The sequence below is a fragment of the Bubalus kerabau genome, chromosome 5 (genome assembly GCF_029407905.1).
Source record: "Bubalus kerabau isolate K-KA32 ecotype Philippines breed swamp buffalo chromosome 5, PCC_UOA_SB_1v2, whole genome shotgun sequence".
Taxonomy (NCBI): domain Eukaryota; kingdom Metazoa; phylum Chordata; class Mammalia; order Artiodactyla; family Bovidae; genus Bubalus; species Bubalus kerabau.
The window spans coordinates 6806588-6834423 of NC_073628.1; the positions used below are offsets into that span (position 1 = coordinate 6806588).

Genomic DNA, 27836 nt, shown 5'->3' on the forward strand with positions numbered 1-27836 from the left:
AGGAGTTAATAGCCCTGTGAATTGTGTATCCTACATGAAAATGGGTCTCTGGTTCTTCTGGGGAACCAGGGAATCAGAAAGGATCGAAGATAGCCCACTTCCTCCTAATGACCCAAAGTCCTTTCTCTGAGTAAACGACAGAGCACAGAGAAAAAGCCTAAAAAGCTCATGGGGGTCACTTGGCAAATTAATGAACAATGATCACACAAGTCAGCCCGTGTCACACGCTAAGCCAGGCTTTCTCCACCTGGGACCGCTGGCATCTGTGGAGGGCCCTTCTCTACTCTGGGGCGTCCTGTGCAGGACCTGAGCTGCAGCCCCGTCTCCACCCACTAATCACCGCTGCTGTGAGAACCAAAAAAAATTTAAAAATGTCTCCAGTCCTTGCCCAGTGTTCCCTGGGAAGCAAAACCACCCTTGGTTGAGGACCACTGTCCTGAGCCATCTGTAAAATTAACCCAAGGCACTTTAACCAGACCCTGTGGCCCCAGAGTGTGCGACAGTTTGGTTCAGAGCCACGCACGGTAGGTTGCCTCCTGTCTGCACAGCTAGTTCATTTACACATTGCCTACTGGGATAACCAATGTTAACAGTCTACGGTCACAGAAAACTCTCGGTCGGACTTGAGACTGGAGATGACTTCACTCAGTATTGGATCTCAGCATGATGAGTGACTTAAACACGTTTTAGAGAGGATGGATGAGGGCGGTAACACCGCCCTGCTCGAAGGTTCTCGGGCAGCAGCCCTGTGGTCAAGCCCCCTGACAACAGAGCAGTGTCTGAGCGCTCTAACCCAGACTAGAGTTGGGGGCACCTGCCGGCTATGCACTGACTCTTCTGGATGTTCCGGTCGATCCTGCCAGAAGTAAGCTCCTGACTCTCCAAGTTCCTCTTCCTGCTCCTATAAACACTTTAGGCTTTTCTCGCCTCAGCAGTGCAGCTGCTGTGTTGTCTGACTGTGTGGCACTGAGTTGCGGCAGCCTGAGGCTCGGGGCCTGCTGGCTGCCACACAGGTGTCCGCACTCCTGTGCGTGTGGGGGGCCAGAGTGGGGTGGTACTTTAGGCTCTCACTTTTAAGAACTACTGGTCTCCAGCACCATTCGCTACAGTGCCATGCAATTTGCAACTTTTAGCAGCAGGCGGTCCTGGTGGACCATCTCCATCTCTTGGCCGCCCCAGCTGAAGCGCTGTCAGGGCCTACTGTTATCAGCTTCAAGGACCGAATCATCTGCTCAAGTCTTGGGAAAACTCACAACTGTAATAATTTGTGTTGGCAGAAATCCCTTCTGGTTCTAGTGATCAACTGAATTCTCTGAAATTTGGGGAACAAAACAGAAGGTTAAGGAAAAAGAAACAAATAAAAAGGCTACGAAATCAGGGAGAGAGGACGAAAGCTGGGCGGCAAGTGCTCGCCTGCCTACAGTGCACCAGCCTCGTATGTTTTCCCTGGAACGTCTCAAAGTTCGCTGTGTGAAGAGCACAGCCTCGCTCTGTAGTTCCCAAAGTGCCTTTCATACTAAAGGATTCCAAAGTTCCACACCCACATCAAGACATATGGAGCTCTTCAAAATAGAAATATCACAGAGAACCAGCAAAGTCTGAAATTTGGCCAAAAGAATCAGAATTTGAAGGACTCACTAAAAAGACAACTGGAGTCGATCAATTTCAAGAGTCCAGAACTGGAATGGCTCCCGGGGCCCAGAGTAACAATGGCAACGCTGCTTACATACTGCTGCTCCCCCTGCTGCAAACCAACCCAAGCACCAATCAAGCGCCACGCTGGAGGTTTTAGCTGCCTTCTCCCACTGGATCTTCACTCTGCCTTGCAAGGCATGTCCTTTTTACATGCAACTTGTGGACAAGGACACGAAGCCTTGGTAACTGCCCAGAACAGTCAGTGGAGTGATAAGAGTCAAGAGTCGGACTCAGAAGTCTGACTCCAGAGTTTGTGCTCTCAGCCCAACCCTGCCCCAAAGCAATGTTCTGCCTGAAGAGGGGTCCTTAGGCCATCACACTGTCAAGACTGATACTCCATTGACTTCTGACCTAACTGGGCTCCTATGCTGACACCTTTTGTTCAAACGCTCAGTCATGTCTGGCTCTTTGCAACCCCATGGACTGCAGCTCGCCAAGCCTCCCTGTCCTTCACCATTTCCCGGGGTTTGCTCAAACCCACGTCCATCGAGTTGGTGATGCCATCCAACCGTCTCATCCTGTTGTTCCCTTCTCCTCCTGCCTTCAATCTTTCCCAGCAGCTTCACTTTACGAATACAGCACCCGAGGCCCAGAACATCAATTGATTTTTCTCTTTAAATTCTGTAAGTCATGCAACTGAGACTAAAAGCAGAGTCTACAAATTGCATCAACCCAGAGACAGCTTCATTAAGACCGTTTCCCTTACTGGTTGACTGACAACGATCCCTAACATTTCCTGAGTGTTTGCATATGTTAGGCACCAGGCTTAGCGCTCTGGGGTGCTATCTCAGTTCATAATTTGCTTGCACTGTGTCACAGGAGGGCCCTTGTTCTGCATTCCGAGGATGCCTGGAGTCAGTCTCCCTCTGGCCAGGCCCCAGGTTTCTCTCTGGAAGAGTCCGCCCCTTTTATTTACATTTGCAGTGGACTCTGGCCCCCGTAGCCTGTGATCCGTCCACGTGGACAGTGAGGACTCAGCAGGGCCACTCATTAGCCCCCGCCAGAAAGAGCAGCTACAAGGACATCCTGAATAGAAGCAGCAGCCGTGTGAGGCTTCCTCCGCTCCAAATCACAGGAACCTGGGCTGGAAAGGCTGAGAGCGCGGGGTCTGTAAGGGGCAGGCCTGAGATTCTCCGCGGAGGTATTCTCGGCGGGGCCTGCCAGGGCCCATCCCACGTTTGCTCGCTAAGACCACGTGGTGCCGCTGTTCTAGGGCCCGACCACACGTGCGGCGCCTTCAGCGGGAGGACGGATAAGGCGGACGACAGCGCCACCTGGTGGCAGCAGTCAGTCAGGCCGTCTCTGAGCCGACGGTTCGCAGACGCCCGGGAATGGACGGGGGTGGGGGCGAATGGAGGGCCTCACGGGCTGCAGGACGTTTCCTCACAGGCTCATACTTATTTGCTGGGTTAGTTTTGTATTTTCTTTGTTAAAGCAGCAAGAGCAGGAGGACTTAAAGGATTCAGTTTCTTTGATCTACAGAGAAGACACTGGGCTTTCAGCTGCAAACCAAAGACCCTACTAAAATCCAGCCGTTGGCTGTAAACGAGGGCAAGGAGAGCTTCCAAGGGCCTGAGGCGGGTGCAGCATCAAGACAGGCTCCTACTCTTCTGCTCCACGGCTGGGGAGGCCTTCCAGGAGGGGCAGGGCATGGTCCGGGGTGAGGCTGGGCTCTGGGGGGCTCCGGCTCCCTCTGGCTCAGCAGGCCAAATGAATTCTCGATTCTGTGAGGGCGCTGCCCACTTCCTCAGCAAAGCCCACGTAATTTCTCCTGAACAGACCCTGGGTGTTTCCTGCCCCATCCCTTCCCCGCCTGGAAGCAGAGTTGCTACCCCTGGCCGGATGCCACACTCCCAGCTACCGCATGACGGGCTCTGAGGGGAGGTGTCGAGGCACCGCGTGCTTTGGAGGGAAGGCTCCAGGTCATGGCGGGAAGAGACCAAGAAGGACATCTGCCCGGCCACAGCAGCGCCCTCAGAGCACTAAGCGCCCGGCAGGACTGAGATGACAACTGAGGTTGAAAAAAGATGAGACCACTCGCAGGTCCCAAATGAGCCGGGAGCAGAGGACCCAGTGTTACCCCAACTCCCCCAGCCCCGCTCTGCACGCCCCACCACCCTTCGTTGTGCAGGAGACCCCGTGTTAAGCCCACTCCCTGGCCCCACGCCCCTACCACCCTCGGCCGTGCTCACAGGGCTGGTGGTGTCTTTGCCGAGGCTGCCCTTGCTGTTGAGGCTGCCGATCTCCGTCTGGGAGCTGGACTGTGACATCCCCTCAAAGAAGGGCCTGTGGATGGCAAAGAACCACAGCCAGGGTCAGTCAGGGGCCCCAGGCCCCAGAACAGCAGCTTGTGGTCAGCCGGGGAGAGCTGGTGTTCTAGAAAGACTCAAAACCCGGGCTTCAAGGATGTTGGGAGGAAGAGACACAGCAGAGGCTGGACAAGGAGGGGCCTGGACTGAAGGACTGGACAGAATTCTATGGGGGCTTCTGTCAGTTAAACAACAACCTTTATCCAGAGGGCTGGAGGTCAGTCAAGGGTGAGGAGCCAAGATCCCCTGGTCATGGGGGTGGGGAGGGGTCTGGAGACAGTGCGGCCTCGGGAGGCCGGGGTGCGGGCCTCACCTGAGCTTGGGCTTCGGCGTGCTGAGGACACTCTCTGTCTCCTCCATCTCAGGGCCGCTGTCGCTGGGGTTGTACATCTCCAGGCTGTCATACAGTTCGTCCAAGTCTTCTTCCACTTCTCGAATCTGCTCCCGGGACACATGTTCCAGCCCGAAGCCCACCTGTGGGAGAAGACAAAACCTCTGAGCTGGGGGCTACCCCTGTTCACAACATGGAGACGGGCAACTTCTTCCCACGGCTACCCTGCCCAGTCCCCTCAGGGGACTTGCCATAGCTTCACCCTCCTCAGGGTGGTCGTGGTGGCCCTTCTGTGATCTGACCCTGAGAGCAGGACATGGTGAGGCCAGGGTTCCCCCTCAGTGCCTCCCTGGCACTCCCCACCAGGACCCTGCGTCAGGAAGAGGAGCGGGAGCGAGACCATGCTTTTCCCGAGAAACAGGCTGGAGAAAACTCGGAAGCCTGGGACCCTGGCAGGCTCCTGCTGCCCTCCCCTCGAGTCCACAGGGGACGAGTCCACAGGAGACAAGTCTCCAGTCTCAGTCCACTAAGGAGACAGCCTGTGAGGACCGGCTCCGGCCTGCGAGAGCTCAGGGGTGGGGGGGATACTGCTTCTCTAGTGGCCAGTTCCTGACGCCACGGAGGAGGCTCCCACCTCAGGTTGCTCCTCACGATGTTTCCCTCGGGGCAGGACGGAACACTGAACAACGGCACTGCCAGACACCCTACACCGGAGGCCTGGAATTAACCCACGGCAGGGAGGACCAGGCGCCCCGTGCTCAAGACGGTGGAACCTCAGGCGCCGCCTGTCAATCTCGCCTCCTTCCAAGTAGCTACCGCCTCACGTGGGGGCCTGGAATCTCGACTCCCAGTGGCAGCACCGACTGCGCCCCAGGAACCAGGGCGACACTCCAGAATTCCACTCACAGTCCGGCTCGGGAGTAAGGGCTCGTACCTCGTCTGAAACTTTAAACCGCTTCAGGAGGGCCACAAACTTCTGCTTGATGTTAGGTTGCTGTAGGGACAAAGCCACAGAGGTTCTCAGCCAGCAGCCCCATGTGGAAGGCGATCACTCGTTGGAAGGGTGACCGAGGGCCTGCTTTTGTAAAGAGCTGGGGGAGGACAGTGGTGGGGACAGTCTCTACCCTGGGACCCCACCCCATCCCACCCCACCCCAGTAACTCCCCACCGTCACCTCCTGCTCATCCCTTTCTCTAGTCTTTCAGAAACCCGGTGCTGACAGGTGAGCGCCACCAGTATACACACAGGCTCCTCAAACTCGACGTTTTTCCGTGCATCCCCTCTCTTGGTCCCCCAGTCACCAAGGCTGACCTGGAATCTCTCCCCCCACCTCACCTCCCGGCCCAGGGCTGCTGGCCCATACTCTCGTCTACCTGGAACAACACTGCTTCCATCCAGCCTCCCTGGGGCCACCAACCGCCCTCCACCAGCCCCCTCCACCCCACCTCCAGTTTCCTTCCCTCCAGAGTCCACGGTGGCTGCTCCACAGGCAGATACCCCCAGTCACTCCCCAGGTGATGGCCTTCGAGGGCCCCAGAGCCTCTTAGCATCACTGTGTGTCCACTGAGGGCTGGCGCTGCCTGTCCCCAGCCTCGCCCACCATTTAACCCCTCACAACCCGCTTAGGTGGGAACTAACTGCTTCAGTTCAGTTCAGTTCAGTCGCTCAGTCGTGTCCGACTCTTTGCCACCCCATGAATCGCAGCACGCCAGGCCTCCCTGTCCATCACCAACTCCCAGAGTTCACTCAGACTCACATCCATCGAGTCAGTGATGCCATCCAGCCATCTCATCCTCTGTCGTCCCCTTCTCCTCCTGCCCCCAATCCCTCCCAGCATCAGAGTCTTTTCCAATGAGTCAACTCTTTGCATGAGGTGGCCAAAGTACTGGAATTTCAGCTTTAGCATCATTCCTTCCAAAGAAATCCCAGTGCTGATCTCCTTCAGAATGCACTGGTTGGATCTCCTTGCAGTCCAAGGGACTCTCAAGAGTCTTCTCCAACACCACAGTTCAAAAGCATCAATTCTTCGGCGCTCAGCTTTCTTCACAGTCCAACTCTCACATCCATACATGACCACTGGAAAAACCATAGCCTTGACTAGATGGACCTCTGTTGGCAAAGTAATGTCTCTGCTTTTCAATATGCTATCTAGGTCATAACTTTCCTTCCAAGGAGTAAGCGTCTTTTAATTTCATGTCTGCAGTCACCATCTGCAGTGATTTTGGAGCCCAAAAAAATAAAGTCTGACACTGTTTCCACTGTTTCCCCATCTATTTCCCATGAAGTGATGGGACCAGATGCCATGATCTTCGTTTTCTGAATGCTGAGTTTTAAGCCAACTTTTTCACTCTCCTCTTTCACCTTCATCAAGAGGCTTTTTAGTTCCTCTTCACTTTCTGCCATAAGGGTGGTGTCATCTGCATATCTGAGGTTATTGATATTTCTCCCAGCAATCTTGATTCCAGCTTGTGCTTCTTCCAGCCCAGCGTTTCTCATGATGTACTCTGCATGTAAGTTAAATAAGCAGGGTGACAATATACAGCCTTGATGTACTCTTTTTCCTATTTGGAACCATACAACTCTGCAAAGCTGTGTGTGTGGTGCCCTCCTGCTGGGCCTTTTATATGGTAACTTCTGCCTTGACTAAACCTTGGCCCCAAATCCATGTGGTGAAGGCCTGTTGACTCTCAGAAAACCCGGCATCTCTCGGCATCTCGCCCGTGAAGTTGTCCAGCTCAGAGTCGTTCACTTCCCCTCTACTGCCGTGGCGGCCCTGACACAGTACTCGTCTGGTGCCTGCCCTACACCGTCACGGCCACTCGTGAAAATGTGTTTGTGTCAGTGGACACTGTGAGTTCCCTGATGGCACAGACCAGGCCTTCCTTGTCTCTCTGTGTCCGACCCCAGCTCTGGTGACTAGTCTGTGGCTACCAGCACCCCCTGACTGGACGGCAGACTTGCCGCCTGGGGATGGAGGAGACGGACTTGTGAGGGCGACTGAGCTGGGCCTTCGGGAAAGGGCGGGGCTCCCATTGGCAGCAGGGCACCCGAGCAGAGGAAGACTGGGAGCCACGGTGACCGAGACGCAGGACCATTCAGCCAGCGCGCCTAAAACAAGTGCTGTCGGTGGAGAGAGGACGAGTGTGTACAGGAGACAGGAAAGAAAGAACAGTTCCTCTCAAACTCTGACTGGAAAGCCCTGCAGTTAAACAACAGCAACAAAAACACCCTCGGGGGTGGCTATCAAAGGAGTGCGGAGCACTGTTGAGTGACCGGTGAGGCTGGATAGACAGGAAGAGGTGGCTATAAAGCCCCAGGGGGCACCCAAGGGAAGAAAATGGGACTTCTCTGTGGCTATAGCGCAGGAAAAAAAAAAATTAGCGTGAATCAAAAAAGAGATGCCTCACCCATCATCAAAGCACAAGTGGGGCTGGAGGCCGGGACAGGCCTCCCTTGGCCTAGGAGCCCAATCAAGGGTGAGAAGCCTGAGGACAATGAAACGGTTCAAATGCGCTCTAGACGTTGCTAGAGCCCAGGGACAGCCCAGGACGCCCGGAGAGGGGACAGCATGTCTCACAGTGGACCAGGCTCAGACACGCACGCTGGGAAGGTCTGGCCTCTGCTTATTTCACTCCTGAAGGTGGCGGGAATCTCTGCTCTCAGGGTCCCCAGGCTGGCTCTGCCCAGAGAAGATCAGGATGCCTCTGGGGACCGATGAAGCCAGAAATTTCTCTTCTAAAAGTGAGACTTGTGACTGTCCTACACTTAGGCACTGGACCCCAGAATAGGTCAGATTTAACCTAGAAATTCAGGTATTAAGCATCAGGAGGTGCAAGAGATGCAGGTTCGATCCCTGGGTCAGGAAGAACCCCTGGAGGAGGGCATGGCAACCCAGTCCAGTATTGCTGCCTGGAGAATCCCATGGACACAGGAGCCTGGTGGGCTACATACAGTCCATGGGGTCACAAAGAGTCGGACACGACTGAGTGACTGAGCGTGCTAGTATCTCAGTCCAGGACTCTAATTTCACCAAAAGCAGTGGCTCCTTAGGAAATCTTATGCAGGAGACGGATTCCATGGGCATTCGGTCTCTAATGTCATGGATCTATTAAGGCAGGCATGATATCAAGCCCACAGTTTCAGGCACTAGCCTATTATTTCTGGGTAAGTTCAACAAATGATTTGAAGTGGAGATTCTCCTAGAGAGGACTGGACTTCTCTATGCAGTGGACAGTATGAAATCCACAGTGATCACCTGGAGAGGGGAGGCAGGCTGTCTGAGGGGCTCTGCTCCCCAAGGAAGCATCTGTTCCAAAGCCTACAACAAAGTTTCTCAACCTTTCTTGTATCCTAAGAGAGCCCGAAGAATGTGACAGACTGCCATCAGGAATGCCGGTTCTCTGCCACAGTGATTGGTGTTGGAGGAGGTGGAGGTGCTGGTGGAGAATGTGGTACCAAGGGGTGTATCAGAGCCTCGAGGGGACGGCCCTGTGTGGATGTTATTGATTAAAAAAAAAAAAGCTCCCAGGAAGTCTGTAAACACCACTCCCATCCTACCCCTCCCCTCTCACCCCTGACTGGAAATCTTGGTGGAAACGTTCCCCGGACCTTGGCGGCTCACCCTTGTGATGGCGGACGTAGAGGTGAGTTTCCTCCGGGTCTTCTTTACTTTCCGCAGATCCTCGTCCTCGTAGAACAGGTCCTAAGCGGGCAGGGGATGGAATGAGGTTGGGAAGCCCCAACCCCAGGAGGTTCTGGAGGGTCTGGAGGGGCTTCCCGGTCGGCCTGTGTGTGAGGGGCTGTGGGAAGTTACCTGGCCGTGCAGCGGGTCATCGCTGCCCTCCTGTTCCGATGAGAAACTCTCCTCCTCTTCCTCAGAGTAATTGTCAACATCAGGAGAACGGTCTGGAAACAGACACCTTAGTAAGAGAACCTCACAAGGGGGAGATCTGGCCTGGCGGGGCCCTCTGGCTGGCTGGTGTCCCGCTATCCTCAGGTGGAGATTAGCCTGGGGTAGAGGAGAGGGCCCCGGCCCCCTTTTATTTTCAGGGACCCCTAAGCTCCTCTTTCCTAGGAACACTGTAGTTCCCAGGGTGGAGATCTGGGGGTTGGGCAGGGCTTTCCGACACCACTCATCTTACCAGACAGCTTGGATTTGATCCCCTCGTGGTCAATGGGCTGGCTGGACAGGGAGTAGATCTTTATTTCTGCCACAGGCACGGAAACATCCTTCACGTTGCTGTGCAGGCCGAGCACCAGGGCGCCTTCGTTCGGGTGTTGCATCACCTACGAGCACAGGCGGCCATGGACGTGCCTCACGCAGAGCCCCGAGTGCGGCATGTTTTCACAGATCCCAGCGGACACGCGAGCCACCGGGAATGGCGTTCTGCTAACACATTTTCTTTCTCACTCTCCCCCGCCTGCTCTTCTTCTATTGCCTTCAGCCTCACTTTACCATTTTTTGGCTGTGCAATTCAGCCTGTGGGATCTTTGTTCCCCGACCAGGGATTGAACCCCTCGACAACTGAACCGGCCCTCAGCAGTGAAAACACAGAGTCTTAACCACTGGACTGTGAGGGAATTCCCTTGTCTCACTTTATTTATTTTTAAAATACTTCTTTATCTGCTTGGCTGTGTTGGGTCTTAGGTGTGGCATGTGGGATCTTTCATTGGGGAGCCCGGGCTCAGGAGTTGCGGTACGAGGGCTTAGCTGCCGCATGTGGGATCTTAGTTCCCTGATCAGGGATCGAATCCGTGTCCCCTGCATTGAAAGGCAGATTCTTAACCACTGGACCGCCAGGGACGTCTCCGTGGTCTCATTGTAAAACTGTCTCCAGAAGTGCCAGTCATGGTTCTGGTCGTGTGCAAAGAGATAAAAGTCAAGGCCTGAGATACAAAATGGCTGCTCCTCTCTAGGACTGCAGTTAAGTCTTTCACAGAGGAACCAGCTCTCAGGCTCAGCAGTGGGGGTGGCGCCTGCAGACCGTGGCCACCTGTGCCTGGCAATGAGAGAAGGACCTAAGGGCTCAACACGGCTGGCGAGACACGGCGTCCACAGCCTTTGCAACCCCAGGCCCTCGTTCTGATACAAAACATGAAGATGACGGAAAGATGCGCTGGGACTACCTCACCTTTTGTCGTGGCTGCAAAATTTTTTCCTATTTGAAGTATGAAAATATAGAAATACGTTTTAAAATTGATTTGTGGTCCCTTTCTTCTTCCCCTTCATCCGGGCTGAGAAGATTTGCTGCGCATACAGGAGAGCCTCACATACCAGCAAACAGACTGAAGGAATGGAGAGGAGAAAGGCTGGAGGAGCCCAGGGGTGCTGACTGGAACTGACTGGAATGTGAGCGCACATCTAAGGACTAATAACTGACTCAGGCAAGAATAATTAACAGAAGCTAAAACTACGAAGATATGAGCAAAAAAGAGACTGTTACAGAATCCTCAAACATCTGCCTATAAAATGTTTTTTTTTTCATTGCTAAGAACAAAATACGTATTAATTAACTTTATATTGGAAATGCCGGCATACATCATCTTCAATTAGCCAAGCGATAAGACAGCCTCACCAGTAAAGGGACAAGTCGACTCGGAGTGCTGCCTGCATTACTGTTGTGGTAACTCTGCCAAAAACTTGGAAGCTGAACATGATCTTCAGAAAACATCAGACAAACCCGAACGGAGGAGCATTCAATAAAGAAACCAGCTTCTCCTCTTAAAAAAATGTCAAGGGCATGGGAGACATGGGAAAAATCTGAGGGACTGCAGGTCAAGGGAGACCAAAGGGACAAGTAAATGCAGCCCACGCTCCCAGGTGAAGCCCTGGGCCTGCGAAGGACGTTCCCGAGCCACGTCAGTGTCCTGATCTTCATGGTGGGTGGTGCACACACGTGAGAGTATTCCTATTTCTAAGAAATTGACACGGTGCATACTAATGTGTGGGCTTCTCAGGTGGCTCAGTGGTAAAGAATCCACCTGCCAAGGCAGGAGATGGGGGTTCGATCTCTGGGTCAGGAAGACCCTCTGGAGGAGGCCATGGCCACCCACTCCAGTATTCTTATCTGGAGAATCCCATAGACGGAGGAGCCTGGTGGGCTACAGCCCGTGGGGTTGCAAAGAGTCGGACATGGCTGAGCGACTGAACAGCAACAACATATTAACGTGTAATGGGGCATCCTGCCTGCAGCTCACTCTCGGTGGCTCAGAGAAGTGAGCAACATGCACACGGTGCGCACAGGCGAGAACTGAGAGGCAGAGGTGCCAACACTGGAGAGTCTGGGTGCAGGGCAGACGGGAATCCTTCTTATTATTAGAAGTGTTCTCTGACATTTTTAAAAAAGCTAAGGAAAAAACTTTTTGTGAGCAAGGAAGTACCAGATAAAAAGAGGCACGTCCTGGATTTCCAATAAAATAATTAGTTTGTAACCTGGAATAAAACAGCCAGGGGGGTGGCAGGCTGGGAAGAGCCCTGGCAGGGCCGGGGTCTCTCTCGGGCTCTGAAAGGCCACCCTCTCTCACCTCCGCCATGTTGATGAGCCCCACTGCCAGGGTCTTATAGCCCAGGATGGTCCGGTTCTTGTAACGCTTTCTCCTCTGCAACATGATCTGAAGCTTGTTGGCATCTCGCTTTAGGAAATGAGGGTACTGCCGGGCACAAAACAGAGCCAGGCACAGTTAGTCAGAGAGTCCTTGGTGGGGTCTAGTTCTGCTGGAGGACGCACCACCATCCTCTGCCTCCCTGGCTCCCCTCCATATGAGGGGGTGATGGGGATCACTGGCTCCCCTCTGTATGAGGGGGTGACGGGGGGTGAGAGGAGCATCTGGTTCTGCCCAGCACTGGGCTTCCACTCTGCAGCTAGTGGTCCACACATGTTCTGAAACATGGCCTCTTTCCTTGCCAGGTGATCGAGCGTTCAACCTGGGCTACTGGGGTTATGAGGAGAGACAAGACATACGAGGATGGATAAGGAGGAGAAGGGATGGGACGGAGGCTGCAATATGGGGGCAAAATGAGACTGAAGGAGCACCCTCTCCTTCGGGGAGCGGGGACACAGATTACTAGGGAGAGGAGATGGGGAGCACTGTGGTAGACGGTGGGGCCAACAGCCCAGTCCAAGGAAAGAGGATGTGATGCAAACTAGTCCACAGGATGAAAAATGGCAAGGTCCCACTGTATAGCACAGGGAGCTATATTCACTATCCTGTGACAAACCAAAATGGAAAAGAATGTGAAAAAGAATGTATATATAATATAGGAGACAAACAAGAAAAAGGAGAAAGTATAGGTATGGGTACACAATATGGAGTCACTTTGCTACACAGCACGAATTAACACGTTTTAAATCAACTACAATTAAAAAAAGAAGAATGAGACATGGTGTACTTTGCAGCAGCCCATCCAGGTCTCAGCACGCGTGGTGCAGCGGCCTCAGAGATGGCGCTGGCCATCCAGGCAGGCCACAGAAGCTCTGGGTGACATTAAGCCATTGGGCTGTTCTCGGATTAAATGATCTCCAGATCAGAGCATCGTTCGAGACCAGGGGGGACATGGCATATTAATGACCTAAGACAGAGCAGGTTCTCACCTGAAGGGAGAAGGTTAACTGGAGCTCTGTCTCCACCAGTCCACTGGCTGGAAGGATGATTTCGTTGGAGCGAAGAATCCTTTTTGAACCCTGAAACCAAGACAAAATAGGTCAAAGCTGCATCACCAAAAATCAGACCAAAAGAAATACTATGCTCACAAACAACACCTAAACTCTACGAAGAATCTTACCAGTTCAGATATTCCATCAGTCTTTGCTGTACTTGATTAAAATCAAGCCACTACCATAGACATGATTTTACATGTATTATGCTGTTTACAAAGGGTTTTCACATTAAAATGACGTGTTACTGTACTCGAGTTCTCCTTTCCCACTGCCCCTGAGGGAGAGGCAGAAAGGTGGCACCCCAAAGCATGGCAGTTCACCCCAAGGCGTGGCAGTTCTCCCCGAGGCTCCTCGGCCACCCTCCTCCCATCTGACCGGCCACGCTGTCCTCTCTCTGGGCCTTTCGGCATGCTGCTTTCTCTTCCTGGGTCCTCTCTCATGCTTCCACACACAGCTCACCAACTCACCTTCCCAGGCTCAGCTCTGATACATGTTTTCCCAGGAATTTTTGCTTTAAGCACTGTCCCCAATAAACCTTGAACTGGGTTAGACACCCTAGCGTTTTTCGTTCTTAAAGAAAAATAAAAGTTGGGCTAAACTGTTCCTCAAAGTAAAAAGAGACCAGCCGGAGGGTCTGAGGAATGACAGTAAATTTATAAAAATTACTTTAAAAATTGAGTTTAATTTAACACAGTGAAGCGACAGCACGCCGATGGACGAGTTAGTAAGCAGTGCGCCCGTGTAGCCCACATCTGTACCAAGATGTACAAGATCGCCACCACTCCGGGAAAATCCCTTGGACCCCCCTGCCCCAGTCAACCCTGCACCCCTCCTCAGAGGTGAGTGCTGCTGACTCCTCTCACCAGAGACCTATCTTTCTTGCTCTAAAATACCGCATAAATGGAACCACACAGCATGTACTATTTGGTTGGGCTTCTGCCCAACATTTATAATGTGTCTGAGGTTCACACAGGCTGTTGCGTGTATCACAGTCCCTTGGACTGTCCAGCAGAATTCTGTCCCACGAATGTACCACGCGTGGCTCCCACTGTCCTGTTGCTGAACATTCACACTCGGGGCGTTTCTAGTTAGCAATCACTATGGCTAAAGCTGCCATTCTGATTTTCATGTGTTCATTTATTTATATTTTATTTTTGTTTTCAGCAGGTCTTGGTTGCCGTGTGTGGGCTCTTTCGCTGTGGTGCATAGGCCGTCCAGTTGCGGGGTTCTGGCTCCAGTAGCAGTGCACGGGGCTTAGCTGCTCTGCAACATGCAGGACCTTAGTTCCCCTGCTGGGGCTCGAACCCGCGTCCAGTTGCACTGATGGGTGGATTCTCAACCACTGGACTAGAAGAAAAGTCCCAAAGTTATCATTCCTGTACAAGTCTGTGTGGAGGTATTTTCTTTTTCTTGGACCCCTAGGAGAGGGATGGCTGGGCCTCAGGGTAGACGCACTTGTAGCTTTATGAGAAACGACTACTATTTCTAAAGCGTTGGAGCCATTTTCCAGCTGCAGCTGCAGAGTCCGCAACTCGTGGGCAATGGGCGTGGTCTGTCCAGGACACATGGATTCTACTGCGCATGTGCAGAGGACCACTCCGCGGCACTTTGCGTCTCCCTGGTGACTCATCCTCTGTAGCGCCCTCCCAGCCATTTATTATAGGTCGTTTGTAAATCTCCATTTATGACGAGCCTGATCAAACTTCTTTGTCCGTGTTGTTCATCATGTTACTCGACCGTAAGTTTTTTTAATTTATACAAGAATTTTCCAGATACATGAATTGTAAATATTTTCTTGCCTATTCATTTTCTTAATAGTATCTTTTGATGAAGTATTTAATTTTGATCTTTTTTTTTTTTCTTTTTATGATTAGTGCATTCTGGGTCCTAGCTAAGAAATCTTTTTCTAACTCAAGGTGGTGAAGTTATTCTGCTGTACTGGAATAGGTATTCTGCTGTTGTCCTTTAGAAATGAAACTTTTAGTTTTAACTTTTAGGTTTCTTACATATCTCTAATTTTTGCTTTTATAAAACGCAGGTTTTGTATAATGCAGGAAGAAAAATTTCCTAAATGTAATATTTCACAATGCTTTTATAATTATAATACCATTATATTATGCCAATTAAAAATAATAACCTGGAGAAGGAAATGGAAACCATTGCAGTATTCTTGCCTAGGAAATCAGCATGGACAGAGAAGCCTGGTGGGCTACAATCCACAACGTAGCAACTAAACAACAATAACAACAAATAATAATAAAGGAAACTCTGCTTCATGTGTTAGATAACACTTTTTGTAACCTCTATTATGACCAAGAGTCTTGACAAAGTTTTCACCTGAATTTATTTAGGCTCTTAGGATTTAAGAAGTCTCTGGACAATGAATCCGAGAAATGCTAAGAATCCAAAATGTGGTTTATATATAGCAGTGGTTTCAACCAGGGGTAGGAGACATTTGGCAATGTTTACAGATATTTTTTGTTGTTACCAGTTGGGGGGGTGTGTGTGTGAGTGTGATGTTTCTAGAGGGGAGAGGCCTGGGCTGCTGCTGACCAGCGTGCAGGGCACAGGACGGCCCCACGAAACTGCCGAGAAACCCTGCCCCCTCTGCTGCTTCTAGGTGTGACCGCGGGGCTTGGCGGTGGGAGGGAGTCCTCCCTGCTCCTCAGCATCAGCTCCAGAACACTCTCCCTTCCACCTCCCCCCAGTCCCACTCTGAGTTGCTGCCACTGCCTCTCTTCTTGGCTGTTGTTCTTTTCTTTTTTCAAATTTTTGTTGTTGTTGTTCCGTCACTCAGTCATGTCCGACTCTTTGTGACCCCATGGACTGTAGCATGCCAGGCTTCCCTATTCTTCACCATCTCCCAGAGTGCTAAAACTCATCCATTAAGTCAGTGATGCCATCCAGCCATCTCATCCTCTGTCGTCCCTGTCTCCTCCTGCCTTCAATCTTTCCCAGCATGAGGGTCTTTTCCAGTGAGTCAGGTCTTCACATCAGGAGGCCAAAGGATTGGAGCTTCAGCTTCAGCATCAGTCCTTCCAATGAATATTCAGGACTGATTTCCTTTAAGACTGACTGGTTTGATCTGTGTGGACTCTGGTTTGATCCAAGGGACTCTCAAAAATCTTCTCCAACATCCTAGTTCAAAAGCATCAGTTCTTTGGTGCTCAGCCTTCTTTATGGTCCAACTCTCACAACCATACATGACTACTGGAAAAACCATAGCTTTGACTATACGGACCTTTGTTGGCAAGGTAATGTCTCTGCTTTTTAATACTCTGTCTAGGTTTGTCATAGCTTTTCTTCCAAGGAGCATTTATTTTTGGCTTCATTGAGTCTTTTTTAAAAAATTAATTAAATTTTGGCTGTGCTGGGTCTTCATTTCTGTGCTTGGGCTTTCTCTCGTTTTGATGTGAGGTCTTATTGCGGTGGCTTCTCTTGTTGCAGAGCACGGGCTCTAAGGCACCAGGCTTCGGGAGTTGTGGCACACGGGCTTAGCTGCCCCCCAGCATGTGGAATGTCCTAGATCAAACCCGCGCCCCCTGTACTGGAAGGCAGATTTGTAGCCGCTGGACCACCAAGGAAGCCCCGTGCTCATTTCCTGACTTCAGTCCATCATGCACTGTTCCTCTCCCCAGCACCCGTCCCACCCTAACAGTTCATGGTTTTGACACGTGCACTTTCGGACACCCCAGCCTCTAAACCCCTCTGCCAGGGGTCTCGTCCTCACTGTTGTCTGAGTCCTGCACCCACTTGATCACACTCTGGACCTTATTACTGATACTGATGACTGAATCTTCTATGTCACATGGCCTAGTCTCTGATCCCCACTTCCTGTTCTTTTGAGCTCATTCCCTCTGGTGTGTCAACAACAATCCTTCAAACCCACCAGGCCTACGACCCACTGATCCTCCCATGTTTCACTCCTCCTCATGCCCACTGTCCCCTCTGCTCACTGCTCGGCTGAAATGCCACCGTCTGGACAAGCGGTCCCTGCCCACCCCGAGGGCCTCTGCCCGCTGCTGTTCTCCGTGCTCACCAGGAGGATTCCAATGCTGTATAAATCCAGCGGCATGAGCTGAACATGCCTGGAGAGAATCAGATATCTGCTCTCTGTTCTGACTTTGACTTTATGATCCCAAACGTGACGTGGGCCTGCGGGGCTGCCCGGTGATCACATTGCATTTTCCCCAGTCTGGGCACTCACCCCTTCACTTCATCCTCACGCCCCAAACACCTCCCCACCCCTGCCTTCACGCTGAGCTAACAGCCCTGATTTCCACTGTGCCGAGAAAACTGAAGTGACAGGAGAAGAGCCCCTGCCACACGAGTTCCTGGCCACGTCTGTGTGGCCACAATTCCTCCCCTCGGCCACACCAGGGGGCTCCCGGCCCCCACCCCCTGCCCCACCTCTCACCTCCTGCTCACTGACTCCAAGAGGCTCTTCCAGTCATTCTTTCCTCTCCCATACAGTCAACTTTGCTCTCTCTTCTGGATCATTTCCATTAGCAAACAGGCTACTGTTATTTCTCTCATTAAAAAAAAATCCTCTCTTGTCCCCACATGCCCTGCTGGCTACCGCCCCACACCTCGCCTTCCTGTTATAGCAAACTCCTCAAGAGCCGTCTATTTTTGCTCTTGAAGACTTCTCTTGTTGTCTCCTAGCTGCGCTCCGTCAGCCCTCCTACCTGCACTATTCCCACCACGGCTGCCATCCTCAGAGTCTCTGAGAACCTCCACGGGGGATTCCTCTTCCTCCACTGATCAGAGTTCTGACAGGGCCTGTCACTCCCCTCCAGCCCCTCTTCCTTCCCGTGGCCTCCCGCACACCGCACTTTCCTGGATTTCCTCTCGCCCTCAACTGTTCTTTCCTGGTCCCCAGGTCAGGTCCTTCCTTTGTCCCTCGGCCTCGATCTCTAGACAAGCTCTCTTCTCTGTATCCACTCCCTCCAGTCCCGAGGAGTTCCTCCATCTTCTGGTCTCAGATAAGCTGACGACTCTCCAAACTCTCTCCCAGACCACTCTTTCCCGAACTCTAAACTTGCACAGTCAACTGTCTATTCAATTTCTCTCCTAGGATGTTTAACAGCCACCACAGACACAACGTGATGGGCTGAATTCTGGATCTTTCCCCCTAAACCGGCTTCACCCACAGGTTTCCACATCTCACTTAAAGGCATCTCCACCCTTCCAGTTGCTGAGGCCAAAGCTTGGGTGCCACCCTCATCTCCTGCCAGAATCGCTGTCAGAGCCTATCAGCTGATCTTCTTGATTCCTCTTTCTCACTGACAGCCTGTTTTCTACACAACAGCCAGAACAATCCTATCACTTCCCTGTTCAAAACCCTCCAAGTCGGGACTCCCTGGTCGTCCAATGTTGAAGACTCTGCACTTCCAACGCAGGGGTGCAGGGAGTATGGGTTTGATCCTTGGTTGGGGAATGGGGAAACGCTGGAAACACTGGAAACAATGACAGACTTTATTTTCTTGGGCTCCAAAATCACTGCAGATGGTGACCACAGCCATGAAATTAGAAGATGCTTGCTCCTTGGAAGAAAAGCTATGACAAACCCAGACAGCATATTAAAAAGCAGAGACGTTACTTTGCCAGCAAAGGCCCGTCTAGTCAAAGCTATGGTTTTTCCAGTAGTCATGTATGGATGTGAGAGTTGGACCATAAAGAAGGCTGAGCATCGAAGAATTGATGCTTTCAAACTGTGGTGCTAGAGAAGATTCTTGAGAGTCCCATGGACTGCAAGGAGATCAAACCAGTCAGTCCTAAAGAAAATCAATACTAAATATTCACTTAGGGGACTGATGCTGAAGCTGAAGCTCCCATACTCTAGCCACCTGATGTGAAGTGCTGACTCACTGGAAAAGACCCTGAGACTGAAGGCAGGAAGAGAAGGGGATGACAGAGGATGAGACAGTTGGATGGCATCACCGACTCAACAGCACTGAGTCTGAGCAAGCTCCGGGAGATGGTGAAGACAGGGAAGCCTGGCATGCTGCAGTCCATAGGGTCGCAAAGAGTCAGACACGAATGAATGACTGAACAACAAATGCTGCGGAGCAGCCAAAAAATAAACAGAAAAACCAAACCCTCCAATTCACACAGAATAAAAGCCAGAGACCTTCCCATCGCGGCATACACCCCATCCCCCGATCTCTCTGCCCTCCCCTCCTCTTCCTCTCACTCCCCTCCAGCCTCAGGCCCTCCTCCTTTCTCTCCATCCTGCCAGCACCTCCCTGCTCAGGGCCTCGCCCTGGCTTCTCCCTCCAGTGCTCTTCCTCTAGGTATCTGCACAGCTTCCTCCCTCACCTTCTTCAAAGTCCCTGCATAAAAGCCATCTTCTCAGTGAGGCCACCTGTGACCACCACATAACTTCCTCCACCCCTGGGCGTGCTCCATCCCCCACCCCCACTGGGACGTATCATCACCTTTCAACAGCAGCGGCCCTCATTATCTGAACTCTCACTATCTAAATGTGTGCTGTAAATTCCCGTAAACGTTTCCATCCCAAATGCATTATCTGAACCGCAAACTTGTGAACGTGAACCTGTGTGCGCCGGTAAGAGGACATAGATGCAGAGCAGCTTACAAGGGCACAGCCAGCTCTGGCACTTTCAGAGCCCAGCACAGTACTAGTCTCGTCTTTACTGCCCTCCAGCAAAGATTCGGCTCCTCGTGGGTCCCAGAATTTGCTTCTTCCAGGTGCCAGGCACTACCAACTTGGGTCCAAATTCAAAATTATCTTCAGTATCTTTTTAAATCTGTAGCATCGTATATCTTCATTTGCAGTATAGAAGCAGAACAGTTTGTGTCTGATACTGTAGTACCATTGATATTTGGGATTGGTTTGGTGGCTCAGATGGTAAAGAATGCACCTGCAATGCGGGAGACCCAGGTTTGATCCCTGGGTTGGGAAGATCCCTGGAGAAAGGAATGACTACCCACTCCTGGAGAGTTCCAGGGACAGAGGAGCCTGGTGGTCCATAGTCCATGGGTTCACAAAGAGTCAGACACAACTAAGCAACTAAAACTTTCACTTTCATAGTACCATTACTTATGACACATAAAAATACCCATTAATGAGTCTTAATGTATTAAAAATTAGGTTACTAGTGTTTTAAATGCTTAGTTTTTAAATAGAGAAATTCTTGGTGGATTGTTGGGCATTCCCTGGTGGTCCAATGGGTGTGTGTGTATCCACATGTATATACATACATATACACACACACACACACACACACGTATATACATACATATATATATATATAATTCTAATCTTTACTTGAAAACTCAAATGTCATTTATTTTACTGGCCAAAAAATATTCTCAGTTGTCTCCCCTCAAAGTGACAGGCTCACATTGTTCATTTTCAAGAAACAATCTTCCAGATTCCTGAGTCTGAGTAACAGTTTGTCTGTAAGCCCTTCTTTCGACACGAACGGTGTTCTGTGAAATAGCAGCTACTTCAAGACACAGCTCAGTCGTCAGGCAGCTTCCTCCGTGAAGCAGGAGTGCTGTGTGCACGTCTCCATTTCATCACGCAGACTATTCAGAAGGCATGTGCTCCAGGGCTGAGACAAAATAAATGAACAATTCTTACTGTCCTTCAAGGACATTCTTAAGCAAACCTGGCCTTTCACCTCTTCCTTGCAGTCTGCGATGGTGGACGCACGATGACTGCTGACACGCTGGGGAGGCCGCCCTGGTGTGAGGGAAGGGCCAGCTGTTTTGTTAGAGGAAACACTGAAACTGCCCACCCTGGCCAGGGGCCATAGCAGCCATTTGCAGGAGTTATTTTAAGACAGGCGGTCCTGGTAAGGAACATGGAACTAACAAGCCAGCACCCACCGGAAGAATTTGCGAAAGGTCAAAAGGAGACACCAGACTGTATGTCGTACCAACATCCCGGGTCCCCCTCGCGGGCATCCATCTTGGCTGAGCGATGGCATGCGCCCCCTGGAAGCACCCTGAGTCCGAATGATTGGCCAGAGACAACCTGGAAACTAATCCCATCACCATAAAACCTGAGGCTGCGACCCACGTGGCAGAGCGGTCCTCCTGGGTTCCCTTTCCCTGTTGCTCTCCGCCCAGGCATCTCTTCCCAATAAAGTCTGCTTTTTCAGCATGTGTATCTCCTCGGACAATCCATTTCCGAGTGTTAGACAAGAGCCTGCTCTCGGTCCCTGGAGGAGGTCCCACTTCCTGCAACAGTTTCGTCAACCACTGCTCTTGTAACTTCAGTGCAAATGTCAACAAGGTGGAAAGGCCAAGTAAAGTCACAGTACTATCATGAGAACAGTTTTGACCTCCTGTATCCTGTGAGGGGGTCTTGGGGAGCCCAGGCTCTGCAGACCCTATTTTGAGGACAGCTGCTCTATCAGCAGGTAAAGGTCCTTAAAGGCAGGAGTTTGGGTCTGTTTTGTTCGCTGCTGAATCCCCTGTGCTGAGAACAACACTTAGCCTGTAACAGGTGCTCCATAAATATTTATTAGATGAATATGTAAATGAATAAATAAGTGACTGGATAAATGAATGTGTTAACATCTGTAATTACTTTCAGCTGCTTGGAAGTCGAGCAAAAAATTTCGGATATTTGTAGTTTTTGGGTATAATTTAAAATTTTACAGAATGTTAAATATTTGATTAGGAAAGAAAAGAAATTATTTCTTTTGGCAAAGGCATTTAACTGTGAGGAAGGCAAAAACAGCAGGGAACTTTCCAAACCACACCAACAGTGTTTGCACTGGAAAGCACTGGCTTTTAGCAAAGGAAATAATTCCTGAAAACTGGAACGCTGCCCGTGACCTAGAAACGAGTGCGAAATTGGGAAAGGAGGAAAAGACACAAATTTCCACTTGCCCATCACAGCCCCTCACTTGCTTTTTCAACTCATGGTGTCTGGAAACGTCTCACAGAATTGGGAGGAATTATCCCTGGTGGCTTAGGTGGTAGGGAATCTGCCAGCCAATGCAGGAGACCTGGGTTAAAAATCCCTGGGTCTGGGAAGATCCCCTGGAGAAGGAAATGGCAACTCACTCCAGTATTCTTGCCTGGGAAACTGCATGGACAGAGGAGCCTGGCGGGCTACAGTTCATGGGGTTGCAAGAGTTGGACATGACTTAGTGACTAAAGGGCTTCCCTGGTGCCTCAGATGGTAAAGAATCTGAAAAGTGAAAGTGAAGTCACTCAGGCGTGTCAGACTCTTTGTGACCCCGTGGACTGTAGCCCACCAGGCTCCTCCGTCCATGGGATTCTCCAGGCAAGAATACTGGAGTGGGTTGCCATTTCCTTCCCCAGGGGATCTTCCCGACCCAGGGATCGAACCCCGGTCTCCTGCATTGCAGGCAGACGCTTTAACCTCTGAGCCACCACATTAGATTAAAGAATCTGCCTACAACGCAATAGCTGCTGCCACTGCTGCTAAGTCACTTCAGTCATGTTCGACTTGGTGCGACCCCATAGATGGCAGCCCACCAGGCTCCCCCATCCCTGAGATTCTCCAGGCAAGAACACTGGAGTGCATTGCCATTTCCTTCTCCAATGCACAAAAGTGAGTGAAAGTGAAGTCGCTCAGTCATGTCTGACTCTTAGCGACCCCATGGACTGCAGCCTACCAGGCTCCTCTGTGCAATGCAATAGACCCCGGTTCAATTCCTGCATTGGGAAGATCCCCTGGAGAAGAAAATGGCAACGCACTCCAGTATTCTTGCCTGGAGAATTCCATGGACACGGGAGCGTGGCGGGCTATAGCTCATGAGGTTGCAAGAGTCGGACACAACCTAGTGACTAAAATCACTATGCACCGAGATGAACAGGGAATTTCAATGTAAGCGACACACAGAAATCACAAGGGGTAATTAAAATGTTTCAAGTGTTTTTCTAATGTGTCTTTATTCGTGTAACTGCACCAGGTCTTGGTTGCCCCACTGGGGCTCTTCAGCTGGGGCGTGTGGGGCTTTGGTTGTGGCAGGTGGGACCCAGCTCCCTGACCTGAGCCTCCTGCACGGGGAGTGCAGCCTCAGTGCTACACTGGACCACCAGGGAGTCCCAATATGTTTCAGGTTTCGAGGACTAAACTAATATAATGTATTTATCTCAGAAAGAGAACTGAGGACTACAGTGTATGCTTCATGTACTACGAAAATGCTACAGACGTGGGTTTTAATGAAGCCAAAAAACTGCTGCATAACAGGTGAGCCAGTAACCAGACATCCTGGTCAGTAGGGAGTGGCCTTACAGCTCACTGTTTCTCCAAAAAACGGAGCTCCATGAATCACAAATACACTGCTCTCGAGCTGGAGAACTCCATCACTTCATGGATCCAGAGGCGCTTCAGACTCTCAGTAAGGCAGAGGGACCGTCATTAAAAAGGTTTCGGTTAAGGAAGGTCCTGTGTTGCAGTTTAACGACCACATATGTGATGGCTCTCTGCTTTCTACTTCTGCCACTTGGAAATCACCTGGCAAAACAGACCCCTTGACCTTTCTGGAGCCTGATTTCTCCTGAAACTGAAATTCCAGAACGCTTAGAATATGAATCTTGGTGAAATATTTTGGGTCCCTTGGAGATACTGAGTGAGTTCAAGGAATTAAATGTGGGGATTACTCAGAAACGAAATATCCCAGTAAATTTTAAACTGTCAAGCCTGAAATAATAACCTATAAATATCTTTCACCCTGTGGAAAACCGCCAAAGCTGTCTCCCCAACCCATATATCTGCTTATACCCAGAAATCCCAGGAATAAGACCGAAACCTACACTTGCCATCCTAGTAATTTCTGAATTTCTTGATCTTCATGCTAATCCTGTTAATAGGCAGGGCAGGGAGAGCCACTTTTATCCTTCAGACAAAGAAACTGAGTGCTTTAACTAAGGGGCAGAACTGGGATTCAGTATTACGTGAGCTGGACCGCCTTCCCACAGTTGCATCTTCTTTGCTGAGTGACGGACTCAGCAAAGGATGCTGGTCTCCTACCAGCATCTCTGAAGCCCTGACATGGGCACAAGGTTATCCAGCTTCTGTGGGCCCTGAGCAAACAATCCTGCTCAACTCACCTGCAGCTTCACAGCAATGACCACCGAGTTAAGATCTTTGTCCATTTCTTTTAGCATGACGAGTTTCTTCAGGGTCAAGCTGAACAGCCTAGAAAAATTTAGAGAAAGAAGGTCCGGTCAAAGGTAAGGAACTTATGAGAAAAGAGACACACCATCTGCTGCGGAAATGCTGCTTTACCTAGAGGAAGAAAGTTAGAACGCTGTTTACTGCGTCCATCATCAGTAAAAGAGTACTCTTCTTATTTAACCTTTGTACTTGCTCAGTGTCAAAAGGTATATTATTCTATGAACTTCTGTGGATGTCCCTTTATCTCCAGCAAATACCATCATGCCTTTTCACTCCTAATATGTAGGAGCAGTTTCGGTGGGAGGGGTTGGGGGCATCAATGTTTACTTTGCTTGCCCAGCTCCTCCCCCACCTTTCGGTCTAATCACCTGAGACACACACAGATGCAAATCTGTATCAACAAGGAGATGATCCACACAAACAGAACAGAAGCCTTTTGGCAGGAAATGCTTTCAAAGACCACAAGTTTGATTTCCGCCAAACTTGCATCAAACATGCAGAAACTCTTCAGGGCCATGATGAGGACATGCCCCTTAATTAAAAGCGACAGGGCTGTCCCTCACTCTGGATTCTCAGCATCTCTAGTCTGACTCGACCTTGGCCTCCAAGGCCGGACGACCCTGGACTTCTAGGGGGAGCCGGGAGGGAAACCTCAGATGCTGCTCTCGGATCCTGGGCTGAGTGGCTCATGTCCTTTTGCCCTCGTCTCTGCGGGACCGAGAGGCACACGGATGCTGCTGACCTGAGTCAGGTCCTCGGGCCCCTGATGCGGTCCTGCGCTCATATTCCCCCTGCTTCCCAGTCCGTCTCATCTTTGTGCTCCCTCCTCATGCTCTAAGCTCCAGTAGTCCTGAAATCACCTCCGTTCCTCTGAGGCCCACACTCGCTCACCTCTGGGCCTTCTACCAAAGGGCAGGGCACAGGATGGCCACTCGGCAAATATTTGTTAATGAAGTTTAACAACTTCCTAACAGGGCCTCTAGGGAAAACCAGGTAAACAAGAATATGTGTTGAAGAGATTCATGAAAAAAATGGGGAACAAATTCAGATCAATAGAACTAAATTCACCCTTGCCTCAATAAGATCTGATAACTTCTGAAGGGAGCAAATAAAGCTCTTTCTTTCCTTTTGCTTTGAGTCACAATCAAAATCAACTAAAAGAAAGTCTATCAGGTCTTTTCATATATATTACTTCATCCAGACTTCAAAAACATGGCTCCGTTTGTGAGTGTGTGTGTGTGTGAAGGGGGTGGGGTGGGTGGGTGGGGAAGGTTCATTGCTGTACCCATAGAAGAGGAAAGAGATTCTAAACAGTCATGACTCAGCTAAATGCCCACAGCCGGTAAGTGACAGAGCTGTATTCTAAACTCCAGTCTCCTCGTGGTAAGCAAATAATATCCCCTAATCCTCAGAACCTGGAAACCTTTTTCATGGCAAAAGGGACTCCGAAGGTGGTGTTAAGGGTGCTGAGGTGGGGAGGTGATCCTCGATTGTCTGGATGGTCACTAGTCTTATAAGTCTTTCTAAGGGGGAGGCAGGAAGGCCGAAGTCAAAGAACGAGATGTGACCACAGAAGCAGAAGTCAGAGTGATGTGTGTCTGGCTCCGAAGATGGAAGAACCCCCGGGGTTGGAGCCATGGAATATAGGTGGCCTCTAGATGCTGGAAAAGCAAGAAAATCGATGCTCCCTGGAGCCTCCAGAAGAAATGCAGCCATGCCACCACCTTGAATTTGGCCCAGTGAAACCCATTTTGGACTTTTGATCTCCAGAATCGTGAAAATAAATGCGGGTTTTGTTTTAAGACACTATGTCCGTGGTCATTTGTTACAGCAGCTGCTGGCGCTAACACACTCGTCCCTGAGGCCTCCCTGACACGGCTGCCTGCTTCGTCGCCGACTGGAGCCCCTGCACTTGTGCTCCTGAAACACACTCAGGTTTGTTAAGCAGGAATCACTGCAGGTTCACGCTTGCCCCCCGCCCCCTGCCCCATCAATGACTACCCACAGCATCATTTGTTTCTCCTTCCGCTTCAGACTAGAAATGTGCCAGTCCAAAGGAACTCTGAGTCTGCCAACACCCAAGGGATTATTATTCTTCACATAGTTGACGATTAAGAAATGTAACTAACTACACTGTTTAGCTGATTTCCAAGCCTTGCTGGGAAGGAAAGGGAACACAACAAGAAAAGGGAAGGAAAAGGGAAAGGAAGAAGAAAGGATGAACAAAATAGAAGAGACTGGATATTCCCAATTTTGTTCCTTGTCTAAGGCTGCTAATTACGAATGCTTCTGAGAAGTTATGTTTTTGTTTGTTTCAAAGCAGGGGCTTCCCTGGTGGCTCAGATGGTAAAGAATCCACCTGCCAATGCAGGAGACCCAGGTTCCATCCATGGGTCAGGGAGATACCCTGGAGAAGGGAATGGCAACCCGCTCCAGTATTCTTGCTTGGAGAATTCCATGGACAGAGGAGCCTAGCAGGCTACAGTCCATGGGGTCACAAAGTAAGACATGACTGAGTGACTAACACTTTCACTTTCAAAGCACCTAAACACGACGCGCTGCTGCTAAATGAACTCACTGTAAGAAGAGTCACAGGGGTAAACTGGGAACATGTGTGTTTCTGCCTCTGCTTGCCGTCCTTCACTCTCTCACACATCCACACGTGAGTGAGCATCTCCTGAACACCAGGCCCTGCAGTGGTGGGAGTTGGGAGGATGTGGTCCACAGTCTCGTGAAGACAGCCCGGTAGGGAAGACAACAACACTCCTTGTCCTCAGCAATTTTATGCCCCGTAAGACTCCGGCCCATCTCTCCTTTCACACAACATATAAAATATTGCAGGTAATATGGTGGGATCCTTTTTAGGAAGGAAAAACACACTACAGCCCAATAAATAGTTGGTGAATCAATAAACAAACCTGTATGCCACAGCGTCTGATGTTAACAAGAAAGCCAAGGATGATTCAGTCCCTCAGGTAACAGAACACTGATTAATAGCAAGACTGGATGTGTTTAGTGTTTGCTCAGAAACCAGACACACCACATATGATTTCCGTACTATTGGCAGTGGGTTCAATAGGTCTTTTAGCTGTTTGCTTTTAATGGTATCGCTCAAGGGGATGTGGGGACGTAAATGTACTCCAGTTCTTCAAAGCATAGGGAAAATGTCTGTAACTCATTAAGCATCTGCACGTGTGCCTGCTCAGTCAGTCGTGTCCGACTCTTTTGTGACCCCACGGACTATAGCCTGCCAGGCTCCTCTGTCCACAGGATTTCCCCCAGCAAGAGTACTGGAGTGGGTTGCCATTTCCTCCTCCAGATCTTCCCCACCTAGGGAATTACACCCGTGTCTCCTCCATCTCCTGCACTGGAAGGCAGATTCTTTACCAGTGAGCCACCTGGAAAACCCCCATTCTCTTGGAAGTCTTACAGTAATTCTAAGATGTGGGTACTATACCCATCGTACAGACAAGGATGTTGAGAAGGATTAAGAAACTTGCCCAAGGTCACACAAGAACGTGGTTGAGCCAAGACACAAACTTAAGTTTATCTTCGTCCAGAAGTCAATTAAAACCAGTACAAGGCACTTATCTGACAATCAGAAGAAATTATTTTAATTACAAGTAAATATTTTCAACATATAACTTAATAGAAAAACTCTGATTAAATAAGACACATTTCTACATCCAGAGGGATGGTATGGGGAGGGA

At 50.4% G+C, this 27836-nt stretch overlaps 1 protein-coding gene across 1 annotated transcript in view; it reads right to left on the reverse strand.

Annotated features, from left to right (window-relative positions):
• PACS1 (phosphofurin acidic cluster sorting protein 1) overlaps positions 1 to 27836 on the reverse strand; it is a 147709-nt gene that overhangs the window by 15101 nt on the left and 104772 nt on the right. Inside the window, exons 2-10 of the mRNA XM_055580767.1 lie at positions 24060 to 24147; positions 12927 to 13016; positions 11860 to 11985; positions 9477 to 9621; positions 9149 to 9240; positions 8957 to 9037; positions 5270 to 5329; positions 4318 to 4478; positions 3888 to 3981 (exon numbers count right to left, since the gene is read on the reverse strand). Coding sequence (XP_055436742.1) covers positions 3888 to 3981; positions 4318 to 4478; positions 5270 to 5329; positions 8957 to 9037; positions 9149 to 9240; positions 9477 to 9621; positions 11860 to 11985; positions 12927 to 13016; positions 24060 to 24147 — 937 coding nt within the window. The remainder of the gene's footprint in view (positions 1 to 3887; positions 3982 to 4317; positions 4479 to 5269; positions 5330 to 8956; positions 9038 to 9148; positions 9241 to 9476; positions 9622 to 11859; positions 11986 to 12926; positions 13017 to 24059; positions 24148 to 27836) is intronic.